The sequence below is a fragment of the Actinia tenebrosa genome, unplaced genomic scaffold, assembly GCF_029948245.1.
Source record: "Actinia tenebrosa isolate PJP-AT-01 unplaced genomic scaffold, QUT_ActTen_1.0 PGA_scaffold14__42_contigs__length_11649687, whole genome shotgun sequence".
Classification (NCBI taxonomy): domain Eukaryota; kingdom Metazoa; phylum Cnidaria; class Anthozoa; order Actiniaria; family Actiniidae; genus Actinia; species Actinia tenebrosa.
In genome coordinates this window covers 9,457-32,500 of record NW_028292574.1, presented here as the reverse complement: position 1 = coordinate 32,500, position 23,044 = coordinate 9,457, and the positions used below count along the sequence as shown (strand labels likewise).

The 23,044-nt window shown below is 37.2% G+C and overlaps 5 protein-coding genes, 2 long non-coding RNA genes and 1 pseudogene across 11 annotated transcripts in view; 4 read left to right on the top strand and 4 right to left on the bottom strand.

Annotated features, from left to right (window-relative positions):
- LOC148911106 (uncharacterized) overlaps positions 1-1,608 on the bottom strand; it is a 2,444-nt gene extending 836 nt beyond the window's left edge. The window contains exons 1-4 of the mRNA XM_089030032.1: positions 811-1,608; positions 406-461; positions 225-313; positions 83-192 (exon numbers count right to left, since the gene is read on the bottom strand). Coding sequence (XP_088886158.1) covers positions 83-192; positions 225-313; positions 406-461; positions 811-1,275 — 720 coding nt within the window. The 5' untranslated portion in view covers positions 1,276-1,608. The remainder of the gene's footprint in view (positions 1-82; positions 193-224; positions 314-405; positions 462-810) is intronic.
- A 142-nt stretch (positions 1,609-1,750) lies between these two features.
- Positions 1,751-7,767, top strand: LOC116286272 (uncharacterized). Of its 2 annotated transcripts, XM_089030031.1 has the most exons (3): positions 1,751-2,092; positions 2,223-2,374; positions 7,037-7,767. In XM_089030031.1, the coding sequence occupies exons 1-3, from the start codon at positions 1,861-1,863 to the stop codon at positions 7,652-7,654; spliced, it is 1,002 nt and encodes a 333-aa protein (XP_088886157.1). In that variant the 5' UTR covers positions 1,751-1,860; the 3' UTR covers positions 7,655-7,767. The 2 variants fall into 2 exon arrangements, with proteins under 2 accessions (XP_088886157.1, XP_031548594.2); XM_031692734.2 differs by lacking the exon at positions 7,037-7,767 and having other exon boundaries at positions 2,223-3,379.
- Positions 7,768-9,078: 1,311 nt separating this feature from the next.
- Positions 9,079-13,139, top strand: LOC116286274 (uncharacterized). The gene is made up of 6 exons (XM_089029887.1): positions 9,079-9,553; positions 9,627-9,878; positions 10,015-10,096; positions 11,858-12,120; positions 12,738-12,812; positions 13,025-13,139. Exons 1-5 carry the CDS (start codon positions 9,393-9,395, stop codon positions 12,742-12,744), a joined length of 765 nt encoding a protein of 254 aa, XP_088886013.1. The 5' UTR covers positions 9,079-9,392; the 3' UTR covers positions 12,745-12,812; positions 13,025-13,139.
- Positions 12,796-22,677, bottom strand: LOC116286636 (uncharacterized; annotated as a pseudogene).
- On the top strand, positions 13,693-17,710 carry LOC116292367 (V(D)J recombination-activating protein 1-like). 2 transcript variants are annotated; one of them, XM_089029411.1, is made up of 5 exons: positions 13,693-15,361; positions 15,809-15,961; positions 16,127-16,310; positions 16,773-16,881; positions 17,063-17,710. In XM_089029411.1, the coding sequence occupies exons 1-5, from the start codon at positions 14,450-14,452 to the stop codon at positions 17,265-17,267; spliced, it is 1,563 nt and encodes a 520-aa protein (XP_088885537.1). In that variant the 5' UTR covers positions 13,693-14,449; the 3' UTR covers positions 17,268-17,710. The 2 variants fall into 2 exon arrangements, with proteins under 2 accessions (XP_088885537.1, XP_088885538.1); XM_089029412.1 differs by lacking the exon at positions 16,773-16,881 and having other exon boundaries at positions 14,115-15,361; positions 17,063-17,203.
- LOC148911105 (uncharacterized) lies at positions 16,985-17,864 on the bottom strand. Its single transcript, XR_016119675.1, has 2 exons — positions 17,723-17,864; positions 16,985-17,254 (listed from the first exon to the last, which is right to left on the bottom strand). It is a non-coding gene; the product is annotated as an uncharacterized LOC148911105 (long non-coding RNA).
- On the top strand, positions 18,090-21,178 carry LOC148911103 (uncharacterized). 2 transcript variants are annotated; one of them, XR_016119673.1, is made up of 2 exons: positions 18,090-18,561; positions 18,961-21,178. It is a non-coding gene; the product is annotated as an uncharacterized LOC148911103 (long non-coding RNA). The 2 variants fall into 2 exon arrangements; XR_016119674.1 differs by lacking the exon at positions 18,090-18,561 and adding an exon at positions 18,568-18,776.
- Positions 18,934-20,566, bottom strand: LOC148911104 (uncharacterized). 2 transcript variants are annotated; one of them, XM_089029413.1, is made up of 3 exons: positions 20,427-20,566; positions 19,842-20,093; positions 18,934-19,462 (listed from the first exon to the last, which is right to left on the bottom strand). In XM_089029413.1, exons 1-3 carry the CDS (start codon positions 20,564-20,566, stop codon positions 19,228-19,230), a joined length of 627 nt encoding a protein of 208 aa, XP_088885539.1. In that variant the 3' UTR covers positions 18,934-19,227. The 2 variants fall into 2 exon arrangements, with proteins under 2 accessions (XP_088885539.1, XP_088885540.1); XM_089029414.1 differs by having other exon boundaries at positions 19,935-20,093.
- Positions 22,678-23,044: the final 367 nt, after the last annotated feature.

Sequence of the window (23,044 nt, the reverse complement as noted above, 5' to 3'; positions counted from 1 at the left end):
CCATTGTTTTACTATATTATATGAGAAAAAGGTTCAACTCTCAAGCTGTTCACGAAAAAGTTTGATGTGCTTTTTTACTTACCGAGTTCAGTCGCGAACGCTTTCTTTGCTCTTTCAGCACTTGCGAGTCTTTCTTTTGTTCGTTGTTTTGTCTTTGCCGCTTTTTTGTTTTGAAATGCACTCTCATTGCTCCTGTTAATCTTATCATTAATTTAAAAACTTACTCATAATTAGCGCGGTAGAAGTCTTTGAATCAGTGCTTCGAACTCCTGCCAAGATCGCGGCATTTATTTCCCTATCTTGATCAGTAAATCTGTAATAAATACCAGCGATTGATTGTTTAGGTATAGGTAGGGTAATTCCAATGACAATAACTGAAACAGTATGAATATAATAAAGACTTACTTTTTTGACAAGTCCCATTTTTTATCGCTTTTGTCATAAACTGCTCTTACATTGCTCTGCGATAAAAACAGACGAAAAGTCAATACCAGTAAAAGTAAAATTTCGTAGCCTTTGACATTGATATTTAACCAGTAAAAATCTCGCTTCATGGTGTAAAGCACGAGAGCTCAAGGTGCAATCGTTCAAGTCTAAAGAAGATACATATATACATTGGGTTGAAACCTTTTAGCTATTACGTGTTTACTACCAATAAGAGATCACTAGCAATTTGTTAATCACAGCGCGGGATTTGTAACAGACCACAAGTAATGCATGGTAAAATAAATTTACAGCATCAACCGTAACTAACTTTGCGCGCCAAAACTAATGCGAAACAGAAAATTCAAAGCTTGTTGATTGACTTACCGATAGTTCCTTGGGAAGTCGTTTTGATTGCCTTGTTTTCTCTGCTGTTTCATTCAGCGCTAACTGAACTTTTTCTTCTATACTTTTGTTGAAGGCGTCTTGCCTTTTAAAAAACTCGTTTAACTGATTAGCGATGTCCGCTTGGCTATCTCCGGGATCTTCATGATCCGTGGTATTTCTTGGTGGAAGGAGGCTCAGGAAGCTTGACATACGATGATTTTCGGTAGCAGTTGTGCGCGGAGTTTCGAACAACTGTGAACCACCACTTGGCAAAACTCGGCTTGTCTCATTAAGAACTGGGGTACTAGCTTCCAGAGGTTCTTGAATTAAACTTGTGTCAGTTGAAGAATTACCCGCATGCTCAGCTGGATCGGTGATCTGCGGCCTTGTCTTTCCCTGACTCGTGCTGGCTCTCTTATCTTGATCACGACGACGACTTGGCTTGTTAGGAGGCAGTCTGGCCATTTTTTACCACGATCGTTCAGTTTGAAACAAGGAATACACGTGTTCTGGACAAAAGATATTTGAAAGTGGCTACCACACACTCAAGTTTACCGCGCCTTATGACTGTTCGAGTATTACATTTCAGTGATCTTAGTTCTGGCATGCGGTTGGTTAGATTTGCGCTGTTTGGATAAGCTGTAACGCTATTGGCTTAAAGTAAATACAGCACGTGGTTCTTACATGATATGAATTTCAAAGGTCATAATTATTAATTGAAATATGATCGGTATTTCCTGTTTGCATAGAGTCCATTCAGTGAAACTGTTGAATAGTTGACGTCACCTAAATTAGATAAGTTAGTTAATGTTTTAGTTGACATCAACTAAATACTCATCTAAGTTATAAGATACATTTATCTAACTATTCAACAGTTTGACTGAATGCACTCTACACTCCCAAACGCTCCCTTTTAAAATCAACTCCCTTTTAAAATCAACTGATAAACGTGACCAGACACGTGACAATAATTTAACTGGAATACCGGTATGGGATTCCTGTGTTCCGGTACAGTTCCCGCCAGACAACCATGAAACAAATCCGAGAAACATGCCGTCAAATTCAAAGCGAAAATACTGTGAACACTGCAAAGAGTTTGTTTCCTTGAGGACATTCAGACAACATGTAGATTTATATTTCAACAAAAAGGAGAATAAGTGGGAAATATGCGGTGAATCTTCCGAAGAAGAACATACCGATAGTGATACCAGCTTGAGTATAAATGGGGACAACAGTATAGATTTTGAAGCGACTTCGAGTTGTGAAGATCGAAATCCTCAAGGTATTTTAAGTTTTAACTGTAAAAAAATGTTGTTTAAGTTTTTTCATGGGTTTTATTTTATTTCTCCTATTACAATAAATAACAGTTTGTTATGAAACTATGCTTAATAAAAATATATTTGCTTTGGTAGGTGTCAACATTGCAGAATTAGAAACGGAAGATCGAAACTTTGTTGGTCTTTCTGAGGGAGAGAGTGATGATGAATTTATATATCACGAAAGGAGACCAGAGCTACAGGAAGTATGGGACCTGAACGACATAGACGTTGACTGTGATTTCAGGGTCAGTAAAAACCTGTATTCAGTGGTTGTTAATGTTTTGGGTACATTGGATAAAGTAAAAGGTCTTGTTCATTGGCTGCTACTATTCGTATGTCTATGGTCTTCATTTTGTAGTCTCTCAGATAATGCAATTGATATTCTATTGAGTTTCTTGAAAACTTTCTTTGAAGCACTGGGATCAACGGTGCCCATGGTTCCCATGGTAACAGGCTTGGCTATGCTGATTCCAAAGTCATTGCATTTGCTCAAGAACAAATTGGGACTAAATCAAGATAAATTCATAAAGTTTGTAGTTTGTCCAAAATGTGAGAATCTGTATAATTTTGATGATTGTTACACTCTACAATTTGGAAAGCATGTCACAAAGAAATGCACATTTGTTGAATTTCCACACCATCGCCAGCAATTCCGTCGAACACAATGCAATGAATCACTCTTGAGAGAGGTACATTTGAAAGGTGGAAAAACTAGATTATATCCCTACAAAGTGTACTGTTACAATAGCATAGTGTCTACTCTGGAACAGTTTTTACAACGACCAAATTTCATGACAAAGTTAGAGAGCTGGCGTGATAGAAATTTACCAAAATCATTTCTTGCTGATGTATTTGATGGTAGACTATGGGAAAGCACAATAAAACAAGTCGAATGGCTTATATCAAGAGGTCAAAGCAGAAAAAGAAGGCAAAGAAAAGTAAAACCTGTGGACAAGGGAAAGGCAATCACTGGCATGTGTCCAATGAAGTTCATTTAGATGTTGAAAATACCAGTACTGCATCAACTCCTGCTATTATTACTACTGAAGTTAATTTTCAAGTTGAGAATCAGAGATTGAATACAAGTACTGCATCAACAATTAACACTAGTACTTCTGACTACGAAAAAGATCCCTTATATCTTCAGATGGTAAAATATTTTAAATACAGACAAAAACTAAGAAAGATTGAAAAGACCGACTACAGTTTGTTTTTTCGAACTAGATGTCTTTATTAAAAAGCTTCCCCCTTTGTTGCTAGTCAAAATAGTGTTATTTGTTTGCTTTGGTATGAATGTTTAACTGTTTTGGCAAAAAAAAAAAGTCTTTTTGGTTTAAATAAGGGACCGTTCATTTTTTATCATGGAGGGGGGGGGGGGCATTTTTTATCATGGAGGGGGGGGGGGGGGGGGGGCAGTGAAACTACAGCAAGAGCCCATACAAGAAAAACTAGCCCCCCCTCTATATTGCTGTTGACATCTGCTGCCCCCCTCATGTTCTATACCTGAATGGCCCCCGCTTGTGACATTGCTTCTTCTACATGTGCCTCCCCCCTCTCTATAAGCCAGATTCTTTGACATGCCCCCTACCCAAGATTTCTACCGGCTCCCCTCCCTGATAAAAAATGAATGGTCCCTAAGAACTTATTAAAAACTCACTAATTTTTCTCTGAGTGTTGAATGTACAAGAACATTACATTATCAATTCTGGAACAGAAAGAGTGATGTCATGTATGAACACACAGAACAGAACAAGTTTATTGCTCTTAAATATTATTTACATTTGATGACAATATAAAGAAATTTAAATATAATATAAATGCATAATGAATATTTATAATAAAGAGATTACACTTATTTCTATTCATATCATTTGTGCATATGACATTACAGACTGAGAATAGAGATTAGTTGAGATATTTGTTGAGACTGGAGGACAATAACAGTGACGTTTTCTAGTTGCCCCCCAGCCTCATATTAGAAAAAGATATGCAGAGAAAATTGACAAATATTTATGTTGGTGACTGATATGTACAGGATAAAGAGATTTTTGATTCATTTACAATCCGATATACAAGATACTTAAAAATATATATTAATATCATATAAATAAAGAAAAAGCAGAATAGAGCTCTAGTTGAGATAAATCTTATATTGTACACTAGAAATACTTATAATCTCTGATTTGAAAGATAGTGATCTTTTAATTTTCTTTTAAAGGAAAATGTTTTTAAGTTTTTGATATGCATTGGCAGTGTTTTCCAAAGAACAACAACACTAAATGATACAGTTTGCTATCCTATATTTGTTCTCATTTTTGGTTTATATATGTTTTGGTTACATGTATACCTGGTGTTGTATGAATGCAAGGAGACTACTGGTATTCTGGAACAGAAAGAGTGACATCATGTATGTGAAAGATCTTTATGCTGTGAGATTACTGGTATTCTGGAACAGAAAGAGTGACGTCATGTATGTGAAAGATCTTTATGTTGTGAGATTACTGGTATTCTGGAACAGAAAGAGTGAGGTCATGTATGTGAAAGATCTTTATGCTGTGAGATTACTGGTATTCTGGAACAGAAAGAGTGATGTCATGTATGTGAAAGATCTTTATGCTGTGAGATTACTGGTATTCTGGAACAGAAAGAGTGAGGTCATGTATGTGAAAGATCTTTATGCTGTGAGATTACTGGTATTCTGGAACAGAAAGAGTGAGGTCATGTATGTGACAGATCTTTATGCTGTGAGAATACTGGTATTCTGGAACAGAAAGAGTGAGGTCATGTATGTGAAAGATCTTTATGCTGTGAGATTACTGGTATTCTGGAACAGAAAGAGTGAGGTCATGTATGTGAAAGATCTTTATGCTGTGAGATTACTGGGATTCTGGAACAGAAAGAGTGAGGTCATGTATGTGAAAGATCTTTATGCTGTGAGATTACTGGTATTCTGGAACAGAAAGAGTGAGGTCATGTACGTGAAAGATCTTTATGCTGTGAGAATACTGGTATTCTGGAACAGAAAGAGTGAGGTCACGTATGTGAAAGATCTTTATGCTGTGAGATTACTGGTATTCTGGAACAGAAAGAGTGAGGCCATGTATGTGAAAGATCTTTATGCTGTGAGATTACTGGTATTCTGGAACAGAAAGAGTGAGGTCATGTATGTGAAAGATCTTTATGCTGTGAGATTACTGGTATTCTGGAACAGAAAGAGCGACGTCATGTGTGTGAAAGATCTTTATGCTGTGAGATTACTGGTATTCTGGAACAGAAAGAGCGACGTCATGTTTGTGAAAGATCTTTATGCTGTGAGATTACTGGTATTCTGGAACAGAAAGAGTGAGGTCATGTATGTGAAAGATCTTTATGCTGTGAGGTTACTGGTATTCTGGAACAGAAAGAGTGAGGTCATGTATGTGAAAGATCTTTATGCTGTGAGATTACTGGTATTCTGGAACAGAAAGAGTGATGTCATGTATGTGAAAGATCTTTATGCTGTGAGATTACTGGTATTCTGGAACAGAAAGAGTGAGGTCATGTATGTGAAAGATCTTTATGCTGTGAGAATACTGGTATTCTGGAACAGAAAGAGTGAGGTCATGTATGTGAAAGATCTTTATGCTGTGAGATTACTGGTATTCTGGAACAGAAAGAGTGAGGTCATGTATGTGAAAGATCTTTATGCTGTGAGATTACTGGTATTCTGGAACAGAAAGAGCGACGTCATGTGTGTGAAAGATCTTTATGCTGTGAGATTACTGGTATTCTGGAACAGAAAGAGTGAGGTCATGTATGTGAAAGATCTTTATGCTGTGAGATTACTGGTATTCTGGAACAGAAAGAGTGAGGTCATGTATGTGAAAGATCTTTATGCTGTGAGATTACTGGTATTCTGGAACAGAAAGAGTGACGTCATGTATGTGGCATATCGAATCCTATCTGAAACCCAGTATTTGTTATAGGGATATAATATGTGTCAAATTTAATGCAAATACCAACGATGCTGCACTTTTACTCACATTTGATTGGGACACATATTTAAATTTGGACCAAATTTGCTTTCGTGGCAAATGTTTTGTAAAACCCAGCATTTGTTATAGGGATAAAATATTTGTCAAATCTGATGCAAATACCAATGATGCTACACTTTTACTCACAATTGATTGGGACACAAATATTTAAATTTGGACCAAATTTGCTTTCGTGGCAAATGTTTTGTAAAACCCAGTATTTGTTATAGAAATAAAATGTTTGTCAAATCTGATGCAAATGCCAAGAATGCTACACTTTTACTCACATTTGATTGGGATAAAAAAATTACATTTGGACCAAATTTGGCTTGGAAACAAATTTGTGTCAATTTTAGTATAATAGATTTGCACAACATTTGCTCAGGTACGCAAATCCATTTTTCTATGCAGTGCTTGTCACTCCCACCTAAACAATAAGTTGGCACAACAAATATGGGAATGGTGTATCCTACATGGGGTCTGGCTAACTGTAGCCCATATACCAGGCAAATCTAACACAGAAGCAGATAGGGAATCAAGGTTATCTAGAAAGGAAACAGAGTGGTGCCTTGATAGATCCATTTACAGTGCTGTCATACAGAAGCTGGAAGTAACACCAGATATTGATCTGTTTGCTTCCAGACTGAACCACCAGCTTAAACCCTACATTGCTTACAGACCTGACCCAGGGGCCTTAGCAGTCAATGCTTTTCACATCTCCTGGAAGAAATACACTTTCTATGCATTTCCATCATTTTGCATTATACAAAGAGTTCTGCAAAAAATAAATAATGAACAAGCAACAGGGATAATTATAGTTCCCAACTGGCCAACCCAAACCTGGTGGCCATATCTCATGTCCATGCTAATTAACTATCCAATAATTCTTCCTAGGAAGACCAGGACACTATTTCTACCAGCACAGCCTCAGGAAATACACCCACTTCACAAGAAGCTAGACATTCTTGCTTGCCACTTGTCGGGAAACTCTTATCTGACCAAGGAATTTCAAAAGAAGCTTCAGAGCTCATCCTTAAGTCATGGAGGACAGGGACACAGAAACAGTATAGAACTTACCTTGAAAGATGGAAATCATTCTGTGCTTCAAGGAAAGTTAATCCCCTTTGTGGTACTATAGTGAATGGAATTGATTTTTTGGTCACACAATATAAACGTGGATTGACATACAGTTCCTTAAACACAGCCAGGTGTGCTCTTTCTACTGTAATACTGCTGCCAATCGGAAACACATTTGGAAATCATCCCTTGGTAATACGGTTCATGAAGGGTGTGTTTGAATCAAGACCAGTTCTACCGAGATATAACAGCATTTGGAATGTTTCCACAGTTCTTGACTTCGTAAAAACACTGCGGCCCAATGAAGAGCTCAGCCTCAAAAATGTTACGTTAAAATGTGTTACTCTCGTTGCTTTGTTGTCTAAACAGGTGCCAAACAATACATGCCCTCAGAATCAGTGGTATGAAGGAGACCAATGGACAGATTTGTTTTGACATTTCTACGTTGCTGAAAACTTCAAAACCTGGGAAACACCAGAAACCCTTGACATTCAAATCCTATACTTATGATAGTCAGTTATGTGTTGTTAAATGCCTACAACAGTATATCAAACAAACATCAGAAGTTCGGAATGGGGCTGACCAGCTATGGCTTAGTTACCAAAAACCCCATAACCCAGCTAGCAAAGATACAGTCAGCAAAAGGTAAAATAATTTCTTAAACAATCTGGAATAGACATATCATATGGGGCGCATAGTACTCGTGCTGCTTCCACTTCAGCTGCAAGCTCATCACCAAACGTTTCACTCCAGACTATCATGAATGCTGCTGGATGGGCCAGGGAAAGTACATTTAGAAAATTTTATGATAAACCAATTGACCCAGAGAGCCAAAATTTTGGAGAGCAACTTTTATTGCATTGTAATAAAACGCAATAAACTAACCTTTTCTAGTTGTTGAAATTATTTGGCTGTTCATTGCCACACTGCTTTAAAGTCTCACGTGACTTCGAGCGACTTAGACCAATGACGAAATAGAATTAGAAAATTAAACGAGGCTTACCTGTAAGGTGAAGTTTGATTGGAATTCTATGAGTCATTGGTCAGGAGCGAAGGAGTCACGTGCCCGCCCTGCATAAACTATGTTGATCTGTAATTCTGAAACCCACCCTATTATTAGGGTGTGGCAATTCACAAGCTGTTTTAAAAACTGAATGTCCTAGTTTCGCACGCTCTATCTCACGTGACTCCTTCGCTCCTGACCAATGACTCATAGAATTCCAATCAAACTTCACCTTACAGGTAAGCCTCGTTTAATTTTCTAATTTTGTAAAACTCTCTAAAAATATACTTGAGATCCATTGATCATTACAATATGAAGAAATAATAACAATATTACAGTAATAATAATAACAATAATAATATTCATAGTCAGAATTTGTTTGATTATTGAAAATATATTGATTTTTACTTTTATCAGAAATTTTATCAGACATATTTGCAAACACATCGTCCACCATTTGATTTTCTTCTTCTTCTAAATCACCTTATTCACTTCTAGCAATTTGCTAACCATATTTAATTCTTTATCCATAGATGCCGATAAAGCATGGAGTGATTGTTACTTTGTTTTATTTACAACAAATGAAGATCTCTGAGGTTGCAATGGATAAGCTGAAAGAGGTCTGCAAGAAGAAGGGTGTTGCAGTTTCTAAAGGAGCAACGAAAAAACAACTTTGCCACAGATTGGGACAAAAGCTCTTTAAAACCGAGGTTGATAGGATCAACTCCATTGATACAATTAAATACAACAACTTAAAATTTATGTCTTTATAACTACATGAATTTTAAATTGTTGTATCTAATGGTATCATACATAGTTCTTAAAGGAGCACTTGGACGAAAACGCCCGAATTTTTGAAAGTCTGGATAATCCAAATATTTGAGGATAATATGACTGAGTTATGATTGTATAAACCAGATCAGCGAAAATTTTAGCTCGGGAGCCACTTGCCGTCGAGAAATTTGGCTTTGAAAACCTACCCGCCATTAATTTTTTAACTCACGGCCAAACATATTTAGGTCAGCGGTAACCCACTGCGTGACGTCATTTACTCAACCATTTAGCTTGGACTTTACTTCAACCATACAATCTCTTTATGTTTGGTCGATATTTACAAGCTCTTTTCAAGCATTGAAAAATATTATATTGCCCTTTGAATTCAAAATTATCATGGAAGAACCTCCTAGTAGTCAGTTAAATTACTCTGAAGAGTTAGAACCCGTCGCAACTGAAGAGGAAATAGAATCTTACGAGCAGCAAGTTCGAGTGGAACAAGAGGAAGAAGAGATGCTCAGAGACAGATTTTCTGAGGTGATTGAACTTCGAAATTGGTAAGAAATACGAATATAATTCCTTTCCAACTACTAGGTGAATATACCTGACACACTTTCCTATTGTCTTTAGGTGCTCATGTGGAAGTTGCTCGTTGGTTCTAGCTACAAAACACGAAGAGTGTTTTTGTTGCAAAGACATTGATCGGTGTCGAGAGAAGCTAGAGGAATTCGAGGAAGATCTCGATTGTATAATAGACCATCCGGGCTTTCGGTCGGTATGTTTGGATGAGTGGGTTTTGGAGGCCGCAGCCATAGGTTTGAAGACAAGAAGAGGCCGTAGTTACACAGTCTTGCGACACAGAGGGCTAAAATCCGAAGAACAGTAAGTGTTTTGCTTTCACACAACGTCATAATGTGCATTGTCCACTCAACTTATCATTTGTCATTAAGAGCGTGTCATATTTGTCATAGTTAGCGTGATAACTTAATGTATAGTTCCTGCTGATAATAAAATGTAGATGTAGATGTAGAAGAGAGGATGTCAACAAAAATCGACCATACGCCGGCAACAGCCGAAAAATCGAATTCGTTCATATTTTGGTATTAGGAAGACCTTGAGGCAATATGAACCGTGGTATACTTCATTTGCCGAAATATCGCTTTATTTCCGAGAAAAACGAGAAAAACGAATTCGTGCATAATTGAACCTCTGAGAGAGTCAAAATATACTCCAACTTGGGGGGCCTCGCGTGCCTTTGCAAAAATATCTACAGACTCAATCTTGGGAAATTATTTGGGATAGTGTTTTAACATTAAAAAGATGGAATTTCATGGTGTTCGAATAGATTCATAGTGACGAAAAATATTTATTCACCAGAGTACTTTGACTCCGCGTCAAAAATGAAGAATTTTCAAAAAATAATTTATCCGTGTGCTAAATAAAATAAAACGTTGATATTAAGAAATTGAAAAGCACGGTTTATATTGCCTCAAGGTCTTCCTAATAACAAAATATGAACGAATTCCATTTTTCGGCTGTTGGCTGCAAAATTTGATTTTGGTCGATTTTTGCTGACATCCTCTCTAAGTCTCCCCCCCCCTACCTTTAGATTCTTTCGAGCAGTTGCATCACAGGTAGCCCAAGCTTGGTTTCTGTGGTGTCCTGTTATAAGGAAATGTATGGGGAATCATCAAAAATTTCAATAAAATCATCAAAACGTGAAATAAAGCCTCGAAATTTTACCTAATCATTGAGAAATAGCCCTTCTTTCGCTCTGCGTGGTTATTTTTTGAATTTAGCCCGTTTTAAGGATTTTTTTCCCCACCAGTAAGAAATAAGAGAAGGTTGGAAACTCGGGATCCAAAAGCGAGCCATCACGAGTCTTTGAAACCTCGTACGTCTTCGAATTTTCTTTCCAGCGCCAAATTTTAGTCATGACTCTTCTCTCACATCCCTATAGAACCGAGAAAGTCGCATTAGAGATTAGTCTTCGCGTCTTTAAGCCATGAAATTTGCCTGTATTCACATACTACCACGCTTGTTCTGACACGTACTTGGAGCTCACTGTACACCAGTTCAACGGATTTCTTTCGGCAACCGACCCGAGGTCACGCCGGAAGTCTTCGTATCGTAAATGCGGATTCGATTTGTATATCGCATTTCTTCGAAATTATAAGTTAAATACTTTTGTATCTTAGGCTGTTAAAAAATACACTCACCATAATTTTCGAAATTATAAGTTAAATACTTTCGTATCTTAGCCCGTTAAAAAATACACTCAACATAATTTTCGAAATCATAAGTTAAATACTTTTGTATCTTAGGCCGTTAAAAAATACACTCACCATAATTTCGAAGAAATACGATATCCAAATCGAATCCGCATTTACGATACGAAGACTTCCGGCGTGACCTCGGGTCGGTTGCCGAAAGAAATCCGTTGAACTGGTGTACAGTGAGCTCCAAGTACGGGTCAGAACAAGCGTGGTAGTATGTGAATACAGGCAAATTTCATGGCTTAAAGACGCGAAGACTAATCTCTAATGCGACTTTCTCGGTTCTATAGGGATGTGAGAGAAGAGTCATGACTAAAATTTGGCGCTGGAAAGAAAATTCGAAGACGTACGAGGTTTCAAAGACTCGTGATGGCTCGCTTTTGGATCCCGAGTTTCCAACCTTCTCTTATTTCTTACTGGTGGGGAAAAAAATCCTTAAAACGGGCTAAATTCAAAAAATAACCACGCAGAGCGAAAGAAGGGCTATTTCTCAATGATTAGGTAAAATTTCGAGGCTTTATTTCACGTTTTGATGATTTTATTGAAATTTTTGATGATTCCCCATACATTTCCTTATAACAGGACACCACAGAAACCAAGCTTGGGCTACCTGTGGTTGCATATCGGCAGTTTTATCGCCTGATATGGGAATATGATGGAAAACGAACTCGACTCCCTCTACCCTGTTGTGTGTATAACGCAGTACGAAATCAGTTCCCTTCCCAAGATGGAATATACCGGGGATTCGAAGAAGAGGAAGAAGAGGAAGAAGAGGCAGAAGAATCTGAGACTGACACTGAAAATGAAGAGGAAGAACTGCAGTTTGAAGAAGAAAATGATTCGGCAACGTAAGTCAGTACTCTACTTTATAATATGGTTAAGCTTATATATTGCTACTATATATTTGTGCTGTACCATAAAAAGTGATCATAAAACTAAAAACTAAAAACACAAACAAATAAACAGTACTAAGTTGACATACTACTAAGGAACTACATTATGCAGAACATTCTCCTTTCTTATGACCCTTCATGGGGTGACCACATTTTCTGCACTCGGGTGCTTTCCTTGTTCCTCTTGCTGAAGGTTGTATCAAACCATGTAGTTCCTCATCTGTTACCAGAAAGATTGATTTGAATTACTGTATTGTTTTCTCATAAATTTATATTCTGTTAACCCTCCTGTGTATTATTTATTAACACCTTTCCCTTTCTAAAGGTAAAATGTTCTTGTCTTTTGCTTACCTGTACACGTTGGTGGACAAATTGGTGTTTCTTGTGCTTTTCTTCCTTTGTATCTATTCACTGCTTCTTCTTTTCCTTCTTTTTCTAGCATGCTATGCAGTGGGGCAGGGACACTGAGTTCTAATTCTTCTCTGATTTGTTTAAGCTCGTCTTTAGGTGTTTCCATGAGAGTCTTGTATATATCACCTACATAATCTATACAAATGTATTTTTGTCGTTAGGGAATAAACATTGTTGATGTCACGTGACTAGTGAGCTGTCTAACATGGGTGTATTGGCTCACACGCTGTTTATAGGTAAGTATTTACCATAATTTTGTACTGTTTTCACTTCTTGGACTGTGCCTTCTCCATATTTAAATTTGGTGTATGTTACCCTCAGTTTGACATTTCTCTGATCATCCTTTTTTGACCCTCTGTCCACATTGTAATTAAAGTGCAGTGCAGCTAGTATTGTCCTTAAAATCAAAAGAAAAAATACAATTGTAATTAATAGTTTTTTGTTGTAGGTGCAGTGGATTCCAGAGTGTGTTGGAAAGCAGCTTTTGTAAACTCTTATAAAATGATAAGAAATGACTTTCCTATTGAAGGCACTGCCACAGAAATAAAAATAAGGCAAAGGCAGTTTTGTTCTCTTCTTGTGGAACATTTTGAAAATAAAAGTACTTAAAGTGCCCCTTGGACGAAAATTGCTATCTTTTCGTACAAACTTGAAACTTCGTCCAAATAATCCATACTACCCTATTAATCACCTGTAGAAATTTTTTCTTCATATTCCGACGGGAAGTTTGAAAATTTTGCGTTTTTACTACCGGCCGCCATTAATTTTCTTGATCAATGATTTGGCTCAGAAGACTGGGGATGAGTGAGGGCTATGACGTCATTTACTCTACTCATTCCAAAACACTCGTGGCTAATCAGTATACAAACTCTGTCAAACTTTCGTGTTATAGTTACAAATATTTTCTAGAGAGCTCGCGGCGAGTAAAATGCCAGCAAATCGCTGTGTGGTTTTTGGCTGCAATAATCTCGCCAACAAATCGAATGGTATATCGTTGCATTATTCGCCGAAAAACAAGCAAGACGGCGACAAATGGAAAAGGTTTGTGCGTCTTCACCAGGCGAACTCCAACCCGCCCGGAAGATTCGTTGTGTGCTCCCTACACTTTGAAGAAAAAGTTTTCGCAAGGGCACTACATATCGAGGGAATGCAAAGACGTTTGCTTCCGAGAGCAACTCCAACTATCTGGCTTCCAGAGCAGCAACAAGAAGCTTCTGTCAGTGACAGAAGCCGCCGCCACGTGAGTATAAATAAAACTTTGTTTTTCTTCTTTGCGTTATCAATTATCCGTAAATCACGGCTGTTTCAATTACGACATTAGGTTCCAGGCGCGCGCGCGGCCAAATCGCGTTGCTAAGCTGCTTCTCTTCCTTGACAACGAAAATGGCGGCAATTTTGAAACTTTGTTTTCCTCATTCAGCAAAATTAAAACCGGTTTAAAAAACCTTTTCTTTCAAGTTAAGATTCCAAACACGAAATACAGGTAAGTTAATCTAATCTTTTATCGAAATTCATTTTATTTATAGAAGTAAAAGCGTTTTTCTTCGCAAAAATCAGGGTTTTTCTACCGAGTTAAGTTTCGTGGCTGAGCACGTAATCCTGAAAAATAAAGATATTCAATACGTGTTTACGGCTTCCACGAGCAAACAACATCGACAACTAAAACAAATTTTCGATTCTCATTTGATACGCATCTTAAAATTTAGAATACAGGTTAATGAAGTTTTTTTTGGTTTAGTCTAAAAGCTTTTTTATTGACAGATGAATGGCTTCCCTGAAAGCGTAGCAAGTTTATAGTAATGGAGTTTCACTTACGTGAACTAAAACTAAATAACATCGACAACTAAAACATATTTTCGATTCTCATTTAGTAATGGAGTTTCACTTGCGTGAACTGAAGGTATCTTGTCGTGTTTGTGGATTTAAGGCGGGAAACTCGCAAGGATATGTTTACAAAACGTCTACAAACCATGTTGCAGACAAATTACAAGTCGCATATGGTTTATCTGTCCAAGACGACGACGAAAATGTTCATCCACAAAATGTGTGTGTCAACTGTTACGTGAAAAGCTTTAACGCATGCAAAAATTTGAATTACAAGTGCAGCACTCAACCAGTTGTTTGGCACCCGCATGAAAAAGAAGACTGTGAAACATGCGAGAGTTTTGCAAGAAGAAACCGGGGAGGCAAAAAACCAAAGGCGAGAAAGGGAAGAGGACGCCCCAAACAAGGTTTAAGAAGCGATGGCATTAACCCTTCTCAGAAGGCAATATATATTCCTTCAGAAATAGTTCCGGCGGCGCTTATGAATCCCATGCCAAGCATCGAGAGATTTTCCAATATTAGTGAGGAGCTGATCTGCCCTATTTGTCGTGAAGTACTGGACAGGCCATTACAAGCAAGTTGCGACCATTTTTTTTGTTACTCTTGCATCGAGAATTGGATTCATTACGTCGGAGACGGTGCTGGGTGTCCCGTATGCAAGAGGATAATTAAGATTCAAGAGCTTCGAAAGCCGCCCAGACTACTATTAAACCTCCTGTCAGCATCCTGTCTAGAATGTGCTATCTGTAAGTCCCTTGTAAAACTCGAACAGCTTGCACAACACGAGTCTAGCTGCACCTCTTACACGACTGGTCGATGCACCACGCTTGTTAGCGAAGTTCTGAAAACCCCGTTATCGGCTCCATTGTCGCAGGTAGAAGAGTCCCTGACAACTCATTTAATGAAACGAAAGTTGACCGCTTCCGATTCCCCTACCGTTGTTTTACGAACTGGCGGAACTGTAAGTATAGTAAAGTATATGATTAGAATCTCAGTAGCGAATAGATTTTGAAAGCTAAACACCGAGTTTTGCTGCACGCAATGACGTGAGTGGATGAAGCAAGCCTCGAAAAATGATGGGGGGGGGGGGGGGGGGGGAGTCACTTCATGAATTAAATACATTCCATAGATTGTACTTTTTTGTGGCCGAAAACTGTACACACCCAAGCCTCCCTCCTTCCCCACACTGCCAGCCCAGCCTCTCCCTTTGCAACGGCCATGAGTCTTAAACATCATTTGAAAGGTTAAAGAAAACAATCACTTGCAGCGTTGGCATATCAGTTTGATAGCGTTTGCTTAATGGTATGAGTTAAAACCATTTTCGTAGAGGGCGCAACTTTATTCTTTGCAGCCCTTACAAGTATCTATCCTATAGGCAGTGGAATAACCACATCTTCATTTGTGTCAGGAAAAGAAAGTTCAAGACATTCGGTCAAAGTCGTGGTGTGGAAAAGGGCCATGTAAGAAAGAACTTGACAAGCAATTAAAGCAGATTGGTGCTGAACGCCAGGCTTATCATGGTGGGACATTCAATGGCAACCACACACACAAATGCCTTAAGGTATTAAATTATGTTTTTGGAGGCTTTCATTTCCTCTATATAATACTATAAATAATTGTAAGCTACATATAATCTAAGTGGGAAAAGAAAAAAAAATTAAATATAGGTTTTTTAAATAAATAGATGGTTTTGTTCCTTCTCTTATCCCTTATTCATTACCTGTAGGAAACAAATATCAAGCTGTTAGTTGAGGTACCAGTTGTTGTCTCTAGTAAAGTAATGCCCAATTTAATACAAGAGGCCAATGATATGAAGCAGAAATTTAAAGAAACACTGGAATCATTTGGGAAATGCCACAGGATATATACTACGAAAGAAAAGCTATGCAATAGCCAAATCATAATCCTTGGTAAGATACGTATATTTAACAATAATAACATTTTATACACACTGGTTAACTAATTTTCAGAAACAGTGAGGGCAAAGGAATGTTTTCAAAGAGTATGTGCTATTCCCATTGGTTGCTTTGATAAATAAAAATAAGAATTTTTCATAAGTATTGTCACTCCAAAAAGATAAAAAAGCACATTTACATCAGGTCTATATTGTCTGTCCTCTTAATGGCAAAAAATTTAAGTTATTTTGACATTTTTTAAAGTACCAGTATTAATTAATGACGATTCGTGGCAAAAGAGGACAGACACATAAATAAACAGATCTACAGTACATTCAAAATATATATTATAGACCAAATTCAAAACTTGCACTGATATGAGGCTTGAGTTGTGAACAAAGAGATATGGCGTGATTTGTTACGCCAGATCGCTTTGAGTCATGCCAGATCCCCTTGATAGGTTGTCTTCCCTTTCAGAGAAAGAAATTGAAAGTTTCATGAAAGTGTACAGGCAAAACTTTCCTCATGCAACTGTTTTGCCAAAAATGCATTTCTTAGAGGATCACATGATCACATGGGTTAAGAGGTATCAGTTATGTAGTAACTATTATAAAATAATAACTATAACTGTCATAATAATAATATACAGTAGTAATATAACAATAATGGTAATAACAATGATGATGAAGTTGATTGTAAAGAGTGTCATGAAATAATAAACTTGTGATCCTTATTGACCAATTTAACTACATGTAATAACTTTGTAGGTATGGAACTGGTATGGGGCTGCTTGGTGAGCAAGGGGTCGAATCAATTCATCATGAGATTAATGACCTCTTACGCTCCCACTCCTGCATAAGACGAGGCTGCGACAAGCTTGAAAAAGTCATGTTGGAGCATCACAGACGTTGCTATCCAGCAAACATGACAAAAACACCAAAAGTAAAGAAGCGAAAAGTCTGCGAAGAATAAAGAAAAATTTATATTTTTGCTTTACCAAGTTTCAAAAGCTACTGTAAATTGATTGAGAGATACTATAATTATAATATATCAATCTGAGGATAAACATAATAATAAGGTTTACACAATATCAGATTTACATGTAAATAGATTGTATATAAAAATAGAAATGAATTTACATGAAACTAAAATTAAAATGTCCCCATCATTGGCTCCAAGAAAGTAAACAACCTGGACAAGAAGCCACACTTGATTTTGGGGGTAACACTTTTAGACGCGTGTAAAAAAAAAGCGGGAAATTACACCGGAAGTCGAGTAAACGATGAAAGCAATCGATTGATCAAGTATTCCAACATCGAAACCAACGCGAAAACATGGTCCACTTTGCATCCACAAAAAATAATTCATAAAAAGAAAACACGATATGACAATAAATACATTGCTTATACATCAAATTATTTGCTTACCTGAGTCATCAATTGCTCCTGTATTGAGAAACACTCCTCGAAAATACCACAACTCTGCGATAAACTGCACGTGCACGATTTCTCGATCATTCCCCAGATGGAAGGTAAACATCAAAAACAAAGTCTTTCGGCGTATCCTCGTAACTTGAACGACTCTCAGCTAAGAGATAATGTTCTTTTTCTGAAGCTACTTAAAGCAAAATTATTATTTCTTAACCATGAAATAAATAAAAACGCCGCAAACAACCACTTTCTTTCTTAAGTAACGATCCTTCTCGGCGCCATTTTAAAAGCCTCGTTACGGTGCAGCTGACCGCGTAATTTCGGTCAATCGTGCTCCTGGAACCTAATGTCGCTTTTTATTTGAATTGAAACAGCCGTGAAATGAAACATTTTTTTGACAAGTCACAAAAGTTAAAAAAAAAGTATCTGCTTATTCGTCAAACCAATCAAAGCGTTACATGTGAACGACGGCCTTTACAAGAAAACTTATTTCTAGACAAACATGTCGCGCGGCTGCTTCAAAAACTCACAAGTGCGCATATCAAAACAACAATTATTCGTCGGCGTTTTTATTTTGAATGTGGAACAATTGCTTCAATGAATTGGCCTCGTTGAAAATGGAAGTATTTTTTGAATGTCTTTTTCAGGCCCTCAAAAACATCCTTCAGCCTGCTAAAAATGTTGAAGAAGAAGCTGAACAAATGGCTGCTAATAGTCACCTAGAAGTGGACGAAGTTGAAGACCGAAATGACCAGGAGTCGCCCCAAAATGAACAACAACAAAACCTCGGGTTGGACTGCGAAAACAATACCAGAATTGAGAGTACACATGAAGAGGTAATGATCATATACATAACTTTTTTGATTTTGCAACAAAAAATGAAAACTAAAGTGTAGGTATATTAAAGCTTAGCTACAAGCGCAAACTGCACTAAGCAAGATTGATAGTACATTGCATAGTATGTTGGAAAAAGAAACAAAGGAAGAGGCAATTAACAAGCATCAAAACAGAAAAGGAAAAGAAACACAACTTGTCCCACCCACATGTACAGGTAATATATTCATATTTCCAGAATAACATGACTGTTCAATATTATAAAAGGAGAAAATTTGCAAAGTTAGAATCACACTTGCATAAAAATGGTCACAGAATAGTACCTCACATGGAAGGTTTTGTAATTGTTGAATGAATAATGTCTCTGTATTCCCTAAGGTTCTTATATAATTTTATTCCAGAGGAACAATTGCAAAACTTGACACAAGAAAGAAATGCTGCACGAAATGACAGAAGAGCACCTCACTGCAGAAAATGCCGGCAACCAATGAAGGGCCATGACAAAGAGGAATACAACCGTTTATATAACCAGTAGCATATAAAGTAATTGTAAAAAATCATCAAAAAAATGTTGAATACCATTGTGAATTTGCTTATGGATGTCAGATGGTATAACATATTCTTGACAGATTTATTAGTCACTATCTTATGATTGTTCATAGGATTCATTATAGTTTCGGTTCATTCTTCTGATTGTTCTTCACTTTCTGACTCTTTTCTGACTCGTCTGACACTTCTTGTCCTTCGTCTTCTTCCAGGAAGCCTTTATAACTTCCATCTTCAGATGGAAATGCTCTTCGTATGCTGTTATAAACACAACAGGGCAGAGGTAGTCTTTTTGAATTGCCAGTGAAATCCCATATGAATCGAAAAAATTGTCTGTATGCAACAGATCGAAGAAATCTGAAAGATGAAGGAGTATTTATTAAACATTTGGATTTTTTCATAACCAATGCAATTACAATACAAATTTCAAAATAATTATATACTACATATGCTAGGTGTATTAGCATATTGAATGCAAGCATAGGTAGACAGAGTACAACATCTAAGAAGTACTGGGCCAAAAAGTCTACTAGCTATTATTCATTTTCATAATGCATATGCTGAATGAATTCTGTCCCAATGAAATAATTGGTTCTGGATATGATTCGTATTATATTATTTGGGCTTTTGCCAGCTATTCTTATCACTGTATACATAGTATAACAAAATATTGGAAATTTTCTGTTAATGCTGGAGCCTGAAGAGACCTGAATAAAGCTCAATCAATACTTAATACTCTGATTCTTTAGCAAAGCCCTTTTCTCTAAGAATAGTATAACTCCGGTTCCCTCTTGTTTTCAGTCCCACTGCAGCGGTTTCCAGAACATACTTGTCTAGACACACAGATTCAAAGCCAGGGTGACTTGTAATACATTGAACTTGTTGATCCAGTTCATTCAGTTTGTCCATGCACCTCATGACGTCATTGCAACAAAAGCACTCTTCTTGCTTTGTCACTAGAGTTAGGCAACAATTAGAACAAGTGCACCTAGGTAAATAAAACAAAGATTGAATCAAAACAAATGTACCTATATATCCTTATAGAAATATCACGAAACTCGGATTTTCTTCATCTTAATTTGCACTTGTCTTTGAATACAAAATGTTCAAATGACAGCGACATAACCTAACACAAACAAAGAACCTCACTAGTTTGTTTTTCAAACAACTCAAGAAAGCTTAGAATATACAGATTGGCTCTTGTTTTACGCGTTCCTTAATCTTCCGATGAAAATTTGTTTGCTGCTTCTGCGTATTCTCGAAGAAGTCTTAACTTCACTTGTGATTTGTCCTTGTTTAATTAAAGTTTTAAGTGTCTTACCATTGCCTGGACTCCCCACAAAATCTTCTTAGCATTTCTTCTTCTTCGAGCTCGATTCTGAACTCAGCGATCTCTTCTTCGTTGGCAATAGGTTCGAGCTCTTCATAGTCGTATATCTCGACGCTGTTGACATTTTCCATGTTTTTAAAGCAACAGAAAGGTCGACAAGGAAAATATCGTACTCGGTCGCTGATATGAGCGTGAAAACTTTAAAAAAATCCACAGTAAACTAGCTTCTAACTTCTCTAGCTTTACAAAGAAACAAGAGGAAAGACGCCAGCGTTATGGAATAAGTAGAGTAAATGACGTCACGAGAAGACCGCTGACCGAATATAATCCTTTTGGCCGTGAGATGAAAAATTAATGGCGGCCGGTAGTAAAAACGCAAAATTTTCAAACTTCCCGTCGGAATATGAAGAAAAAATTTCTACAGGTGATTAATAGGGTAGTATGGATTATTTGGACGAAGTTTCAAGTTTGTACGAAAAGATAACAATTTTCGTCCAAGGGGCACTTTAATTGTAATTGTAAGTATTACCGGCTAAACATGCCAAAAAGGTATGAATAAGCATACATCTTAGGGGCAAATTGGTTTATGACGGAGTGGTATCCTTCAAGGCAGCTTGTCTGGCTATTTGAAGATGCTTGTTTTATAGCTTTGTTCAAACTTTCTTTTGTTAGGACCTCACAAAGTTTTTCATAAGCCTCTGATGCTGTCAAAATAAAATAAAACTATAAACTGGCATATATAACTTGGAATTATAGTTACCATCCTCACATTGTGCTTCAGGATACTAAACGTACCTTTTGTCATCCACACTTTTGGGACAGTGATCAATCCATGGTGGCATTCGTTGAAAATTTTATTGGGAAACTCCTTGTGTTTGTTTATAACATGGCACAGGAATGATTAAAATTTGGCCAGCTTTACTTCACCTAGATGTACAGGCGTTGAAATAACTGACCAATAGAAATGGGCAACGCATGCCTTTCTCCACCTGCCAATTATTTCACAGCCTTTCTCCTTGCTGAGCTTTAAAAGTTTTTTCTGTATTTCTGAATAAAAAAACAAGGTTACATAGCATTATTATAATTTAAACTGTCAAGTGCATCTTTTTTTTTTTCACTTTTTGATACACAGTTGTGACAATACTTCTTCCTTACACCAATATAGTTCAGTTTTATAACTCTAATGTTGGTTGTTTAGTAAGCTAATATCATGATGAGGAGGAGGAGGAGGAGGAGGATTTGTATTATAATAGTGATCATCATCATCATAATGTTTTGGCATGTCATTGTAACTTACTCTTAGCAATATGCCAGAGGTCAAAAAAGTGCTCAACTTTGGGTTTCCCCAGCTGTTGGCATATTTGGGGGCACTGCTCTTTCATCCATTTGGTTATTACGGAGTGTCTGTCTGTTACATATTGCTTGATAACAATTCCGGTGGTGAGGAGAAAAAGGATGGATCTTTCATGGCCAGCAAATTCCATTTCTGTGCTACTGCCAACTTCATTTGCCTGTAAACAAAAGCACAACCACAAAGTAATGAAAATTTTGTATTTTATATTCATCATTTTCTCTACATCCCTGAAATGCTGATGTTTTCCAGGGGTAGCCAGAAATTTTGTCCTGATACAAACATGTAAACCGATAAAAGTTGAATCATTGTTGTTTCCAGCTATTTAACTTAAAAGTGGGCCATGACCATATCGACCCACCCCTAAATCAACCCACACCCAAATCCATCCCTGTTTTCACAGTTACAATGTAAATTCTAGACATATGGTTTCATTTCAACATACCTGAACTAATATTATGTTGATTATGAGGCCTATTGTACAGCAAAATATGGTGTATGTGCCATACTTTGCTGAATGTCCCATACTATCATGACGGCCATCCCCAGCTAGTGTAACAGCCACCCCATTTAGTTGTTCTAGCAGACGTGCCTGGTGCTTTCTCCAGAAGCTGACAATAGCAGGGATCAGCAGATTCTTTTGGTGGTAGTAATAGGTGCACTCATTATACACAAGGACGTTGATATGCCTCAGTACCAATAAAACTTTCTTTACTGAAGCTCCAGCACATAATATCCCAAAACTTAGTAAAACGTTCCCGGCAGGAAACCTTCCAAGCAGTAGTGGCTGACTTGTCCACATGGTGCACTCTAGACAATTAGGGCATTTTGTCTCCACAATTATCATCGTCCCAGACTGTCTGGTAGTGATGGAAGGCTTTGGGTGGCGACAGATGTTGCAAAATTGGAATAGGAGAAGCAATTTTGGTAAAAAGACAATAGCTTTTGGTTCTTCTCTGCAGTTTTTTCCATCTATATCCAATCTGAAAAATTGAATGATGTAGAATTTTCCAAAAAAAATCAAATATATCAATATGTTGGGCCAGGTGTATAACTTTTTTTGTTTGCATTGAGTTATTTTTAGTCTATCAATTTTTTTGTATGCAATTACTCATAACATAAAATATTTATAGAGTTTTGCAGCATTATACTGAAAGAAAAGTTTCATGAAACTGGGAGGCACATTTAATTATTACCTTTGGTTAATATTTTCCACATCATCTACTTCTCCGTCCTTTCCTTTGGGAGAGGAGATAGG

Coding starts and splice junctions, on each gene's coding strand:
- LOC116286272 (XM_031692734.2), top strand. CDS start 1,861: ATGCCGTCAAATTCAAAGCGAAAATACTGTGAACACTGCAAAGAGTTT. Junction 2,093..2,222: donor TGAAGATCGAAATCCTCAAG/GTATTTTAAGTT, acceptor TTGCTTTGGTAG/GTGTCAACATTGCAGAATTA.
- LOC116286274 (XM_089029887.1), top strand. CDS start 9,393: ATGGAAGAACCTCCTAGTAGTCAGTTAAATTACTCTGAAGAGTTAGAA. Junction 9,554..9,626: donor GTGATTGAACTTCGAAATTG/GTAAGAAATACG, acceptor TATTGTCTTTAG/GTGCTCATGTGGAAGTTGCT. Junction 9,879..10,014: donor GGGCTAAAATCCGAAGAACA/GTAAGTGTTTTG, acceptor AATAAAATGTAG/ATGTAGATGTAGAAGAGAGG.
- LOC116292367 (XM_089029411.1), top strand. CDS start 14,450: ATGGAGTTTCACTTGCGTGAACTGAAGGTATCTTGTCGTGTTTGTGGA. Junction 15,962..16,126: donor ACACACACAAATGCCTTAAG/GTATTAAATTAT, acceptor CATTACCTGTAG/GAAACAAATATCAAGCTGTT. Junction 16,882..17,062: donor ATGATCACATGGGTTAAGAG/GTATCAGTTATG, acceptor ATAACTTTGTAG/GTATGGAACTGGTATGGGGC.
- LOC148911104 (XM_089029413.1), bottom strand. CDS start 20,566: ATGGAAAATGTCAACAGCGTCGAGATATACGACTATGAAGAGCTCGAA. Junction 20,094..20,426: donor TGTGGGGAGTCCAGGCAATG/GTAAGACACTTA, acceptor TTATTTACCTAG/GTGCACTTGTTCTAATTGTT. Junction 19,463..19,841: donor GGCTTTGCTAAAGAATCAGA/GTATTAAGTATT, acceptor TTCATCTTTCAG/ATTTCTTCGATCTGTTGCAT.